The sequence below is a fragment of the Akebia trifoliata genome, unplaced genomic scaffold (assembly GCF_017979445.1).
Source record: "Akebia trifoliata isolate Shusen 1 unplaced genomic scaffold, ASM1797944v1 Contig00853, whole genome shotgun sequence".
Lineage (NCBI taxonomy): Eukaryota > Viridiplantae > Streptophyta > Magnoliopsida > Ranunculales > Lardizabalaceae > Akebia > Akebia trifoliata.
The window spans coordinates 18,733-24,450 of NW_028237270.1; the positions used below are offsets into that span (position 1 = coordinate 18,733).

Here is a 5,718-nt window from a genome sequence, read left to right on the forward strand (position 1 = left end):
TTTTTTTGTTAATTAAATCGCTTAGATTGTAGGAAGTATGATGGAGTGTGAAACCATGACCTAAAAAATACAATGCCAGCTCTCAAGAGGTCACAAAAGTCAAAGTCATCACAAAGACTTCATCAGAAGAATTGATATTTATTTCAGATTTCACAAATTATTCACCTGCCTTGCAAGACTAGAATTTCCCACAAATAACAAAATATGCAGTTTTCCACATTTTTTTTCTTGAGTAGAATCAATGGAATCTGTGGAGATGAACACCACCACCATAGGATTGGAAGCTAATTAATGATCTTAAGATGGTACTCCACAGTATTACTAACAAGATCGTCATGGATCAGATCAAAGATGAATTTGATAACAAACTCATGATGATCACTACTCTCACCAATCCAATAATTGAAACCGACTTCGACGCGCTTATAATTATCGATCTGATTTCGGTTTGTTTATGTTTTCAAAAACATCAAAAGTTAAATTGACTTAATAAATCATCTCCATCTCTCATCAAAAAAGACTTTCAGAATTCAGATTCATACTGCAGCTGCCTTGCAAGTTGCAAGTCCAGAATTCTTATAATAACAAATTAAAACAACAACAAATCCAGAATTCTTTGCTCTACAGCTCTGAAAAGCCTTATTTCCTGCCAATGGAATGCCCGGAGAAGAACGCCGCAATAGAATTTGAAGCAGCTGAGAAGCTAATCTTAAGATGGGACGAAGCAAGAGAATGTATAATATTCCATGGTCATCATCGACAAGAAGCTGATCGATACTTACATGCTGTTGATGAGATCATTCAACAATACTCAGTGGAGTCCGTTATTACTATATCCACCAATGATCATCCTATTCCTAGTAAGATTGACAGTTTCGAGATGCAAATCGCCATGACTTGGCTCCAACATGAGTTTCACAAGATACTGATCACTCGCATGAATTCAATTGAAACCGACATCAATCTGAATTCTTATTCAAATCCCACGATGAGTTGTGTAACTGAAAGTAGTGCTGATTTCAAAACTGCTCGTTCTCAATTCATCGAAGAAGGCTACTTAGAAGATGAAGTTTCGGGTAGTATCCCTTTGGAAGCGATCTATGATCTCCGTAGTATTTCTGAAAGGATGATTACTGCTGGCTATATACATGAGTGCATACAAGTACATGTGAGTGTTCGTAAACCTATCTTCAATGCTAGCTTCAACCACCTTGGGATCGATAAACTTAGCATAGGTGATGTTCAAATATTAGAATGGGATGCATTAAAAGAGAAGATTGGATAATGGATAGAAGCGGCAAAAGTACGTGTTTGGATTCTCTTTGCAAGAGAGAAGTGGCTTTGTGATTAAATCTTTGAAGGTGATGGTCTTGGCACCATCGCCAATGATACTTGCTTCATGAAAATCATTGAAGGCTCCACAATCCAGCTCTTCGATTTCCCTGAGCTGATATTTAGTACTTGGCAATCACCCAAGAAGCTCTTCAAGTTACTAGATCTTTACGAAGCAGTATCTGACCTCTCTAAGGTGGATGTAATAGTCAAGTGGAAGTTGGAGTCTGTTCAAGCTAAGGCTGTTGATATACTACTAAGGCTCGGTGAGGTTGCGAGAGGGATTCTGTCAGAATTCGAGAATACTTTGCAGAGTGAGTCTACAGAAGTTCCAGTACTTGGAGGTAAAGTTCACACCTTGACATGGTATGTGATGAGTTACATTTTCATTTTGATATCTGATTACAAACAGACCATGATGGAATTGATTGTGTCGAACCCACCAAAGGGATCACTATTATCTGGTGATCAAACAGCCCCATATATCGATTTTCATGAACCAGAGAATCAATCTCCATTAGCCCTCCATCTACTTTTGATCATTCAAATCCTAGAATTCAAGTTAGAGGACATGTGTAAGTACTATAAAGATGCTTCTCTATCTCACATTTTCCTCATGAACAATCTACACTACATTGTTCAGAAGGTTAAAAGATCTCCTGAGCTCTGCGAGATGATCGGGGATGATTACATCATGAGAAATCTAACGTTGAAATTCAGGCAAGAGGCGATGAACTATGAAAGATTGACATGGGCCAAGATTTTATATTGCTTAAGAAATGAAGAACAACATGTGGGAGGGAGCTTTTCATTTTGGGTTTCAAAGTCTTCATTAAAGGAGAGGTTTAAGACTTTTAATTCAATGTTTGAAGAAGTTCATCAGGTTCAGGCGACATGGACAGTAGCAGATCCTCAGCTTCGAGAGGAACTTCAGATATCTATATTAGAGAAGCTGATTCCAGCTTATCAATCTTTTCTAGGTCGGTTTAAAGGACATATAGAGAGTAGGAATCACCCAAAGAAGTATATCAAATATTCGGTCGATGATCTTGAGATTGCTGTCAGGGATTTCTTTGAATGGCGCCCAATTTCCATGCACACAAGGAAGAGATCCATGAAGAAATCTAGTATATGTTGGATGCTAGCATTTAGAACCAATTGAATTGAGTTCTGTAAATTTAAGACGATCAAGTAATTGGGTTGATCAGCTGGAAATCTCAGAGTAGTGAGTGTTTTGATTTGTTATTCCATTTCAGATATTGTTTCTTATGTTCACACAGGATTTATTCTAAACTAGTGTACCTTCATACATATATATATAGATTTCAGCTGATATAAACTTATTGAGTGGTTTCTAAATTTTGGTCTTGGGACTTGTATATCCTCCTCAACAAAAGACATTAACTCTCTCACAGAACTCACTAGGATTTGCTGAGAATTCTACATTAAGAGGGCCCAGTTGCCACAAGACCATACACAAGCATTCTTCAACCCCATGAATTGGTCATAAGGATTCACTTTTTGTGTTTCGATAGAGAGATGACTTGGCAGTGGTTCAGTCAATAAATCCTCTACTAAGTACAAATTGGCTTTCAAATCACTCATAATGAATTAAACCCCACAAGAGATACCACTCCCGAAACAGAGCAATTAATGATATAGATGATCCATTATTGATCTGATCATCTTAAACGATTCATACTTCAACGATGGTAAGCTAAAAAATAGGAGCAAATATTGGTGTCTGTTTCTGTTGTTTCATCACATAAGCTTAGATCCATCGAAACTCAAATTGGATTGGCTAGTAGTATGGATCATTTTGTAAATAATTCAATCATATATTTCACTAAGTACATGTCAGAATTTCAAAACTTCATCTATACTTTAACCATATAGAAAATAAAATATTTGAAAAAAATATATATATATATATATTTGAGCTCCCTTGTTCATACAAAGTGAAGTATTTACTACAATCACAATTAATCTCACACTTCAGCTTATTGTCTCTATATTCCACTTTTGATTCTAATAACTTTAATAAGAAGTATTTAGATCATAGCCCTCCATTTCTGATGAATGAATCTCATCAGGATATATATATATATATAATCGTTGACAGTCCGGAAAATTTACCTTGTGAAGTTACTATGAATTCTTTAGTCAAATTTATCTCGGGAAAGCATAGTTCAGATCCAGAATTTCTGGAAAGAAAATTCCTTTCCGGATTACCTACGCTTTTTGCTGAAAAAGTTCGTACAAGAATTAAGTCCCAAAACAATGGTACAATTCCATATGATAACCTCACCTATGGACATCTAATAGCTTATATACACTCGGAAGGACTCAAACTCTGTAATGATCTTAGGCTCCAAAACAAATTAAAACAAGATCGATATTATTTTCTGTTAGGCCATCTATGTTCCATTCATATAAGGATTTTCCATCATATACTGATTGGGTCATCATGATTCTTTCTTCGTATCCTATGTCTAGTGGTGTAGGTCTACTATAATAATTTGGCAAATTAGGTCTGATTCTTGCTCTATGGATGGTAGAGGCCATATTGACTTCTTTTTGGAATTGTTCTGAAATTTGATTTAGATCTTTTGTTGTATATTTTTGTTCTTCATCTTCCTCTGAGGAACTTGTTTCTATTTCTGACCCTGATATTTTATTTACTACTATAATTTCTTTACCTTTTCCTAAGTTTAACTTGGCTAGTTTTTCGCTTATTTCCTGTAGCATCTCTTGCTTATCTGGAATTGTTATTCTGAGCTTTTCAGGTATTTCATAAGGAGTAAAAAGTGGAGTTTTATTTTTTGTTTGATCTAGAATGGGCATTTGTTTTTCTTCTGTGAGAGTAGATTTTGAATAATTATTCTCTATTCTTGTTAATTGTTCCCCAATTGAATTGAGATATCTGTTTGTATAATTATTTTGTTTCATTATATTATCTATGTCCTTTCCTGTGGATACCAAGTCTATATCTTTGAATTTTATTGCTTTATAGGGTGATCCTATTAATGTGTCCTTATCTACTGGGATTACTATCTCATTCATTGGAGGAGGGTGCACATATTCTATTTGTCATATTCTGGGAACATCCCATAGATTTGACTTTATGACATCAATTTCTTTTTGTATTGGCTTCTTGAAATATCTATTATACCATGTAAAGAAAGGGATTTGTTTCTTTGTTTCACTTAAGTGTTCATAATAGTACTCCCAAACTTGTTTTTGAAAGTTTTCTGATCTTTCTTCAAATTCTGCTTTCTCTTTTGAAAGGAGATATTCTATTTCTATTTGAGGAATGTTTGGTTTGAATTCTATTTTTTCTATTACATGAATATGGGGTAGGTCATCTTGCATTTGTGATTGTGTAGGGGAAGAATTTGGAGATTGAATATTTAACTTTCTAGGGTCATGATAATATGCTGCTGGAATTGTTTCATCTTTGATTCCTTTGAGTTTTAGATCTTTGCTAGTAGAGGCTCTACTTAAAGATGTTCTTGCTGGGATTAAATTTTCTGTTAATGGTATTGTGGTTACTGAAGTTGTCTCATCCGTGAGTATGATTGATCTTTTGAATGAAGGAAAATTTATTTCTATATTTCCATCTGGATATTGAATTATTGACTCTGGTTCTTTATTTTCTGGTATTTGTGATTGACCTTCTCCTGTTAGATTCCATGTTGATGGTAGTTGGACATCGTTCCAAGAGATTCTTTTGGGAACTAACTTATTAGACTTGTATATATTACTTTGTAACAAAAGAGTCTCTCCTTCTAAAGATGGTTTTGACAGTGCTCCTGGGTTTATAGTTGTGGTCATTGTTTTATATACTATTCTAAATACTAAGGCTAAAGGTTGAGATCCTGGTATCATACTATATCCTGAAGTTTGTATATTAAGGTTTAAAACTTTCATTATACCTGGATCTGATAAAGCTACTGTAAAATTGGGGAAACTGTCAAAGTATATTGGTCCATCACAAAGACTTGATTCTACTAAACCTAATAAGGAATCTGTAAAGTTAAGATGTCTCTTGTTTCTAAGACATAATAATACAGAAGCTTTTAATCCTATTCTTGTCAAGGGTTTTATTCCTACTTGAATTAATCCGATGTGTAAAAATTTGTGTTTTTGTTGATGTCTTAAAATTGATTATTTTGAGAATAATTCTATTGTTTGATGATCAGCTAATAAGGGTATTGTTTTTTCACACGTTTTTATTGTATAATCTGTTCTTGTAAGGAAGTTTCCTTTTGTGTATATATTTTTGATTGGTACTTTTGGTATATTCCAATTATGCAAGCTTGTTTCAATATCTGTAATAGAATTTTCTTCCATGTTTAAGACATCTGGGTTTTCTGGATCTGAACT

General features: G+C 34.4%; 1 protein-coding gene across 1 annotated transcript; it reads left to right on the plus strand.

Moving 5' to 3' along the window:
- The first annotated feature begins 551 nt into the window (after positions 1 to 551).
- On the plus strand, positions 552 to 2,624 carry LOC147380962 (exocyst complex component EXO70C1-like). The gene has a single exon (XM_086431004.1). It carries the CDS (start codon positions 1,400 to 1,402, stop codon positions 2,492 to 2,494), a length of 1,095 nt encoding a protein of 364 aa, XP_086287130.1. The 5' UTR covers positions 552 to 1,399; the 3' UTR covers positions 2,495 to 2,624.
- The last annotated feature ends 3,094 nt before the right edge of the window (positions 2,625 to 5,718 follow it).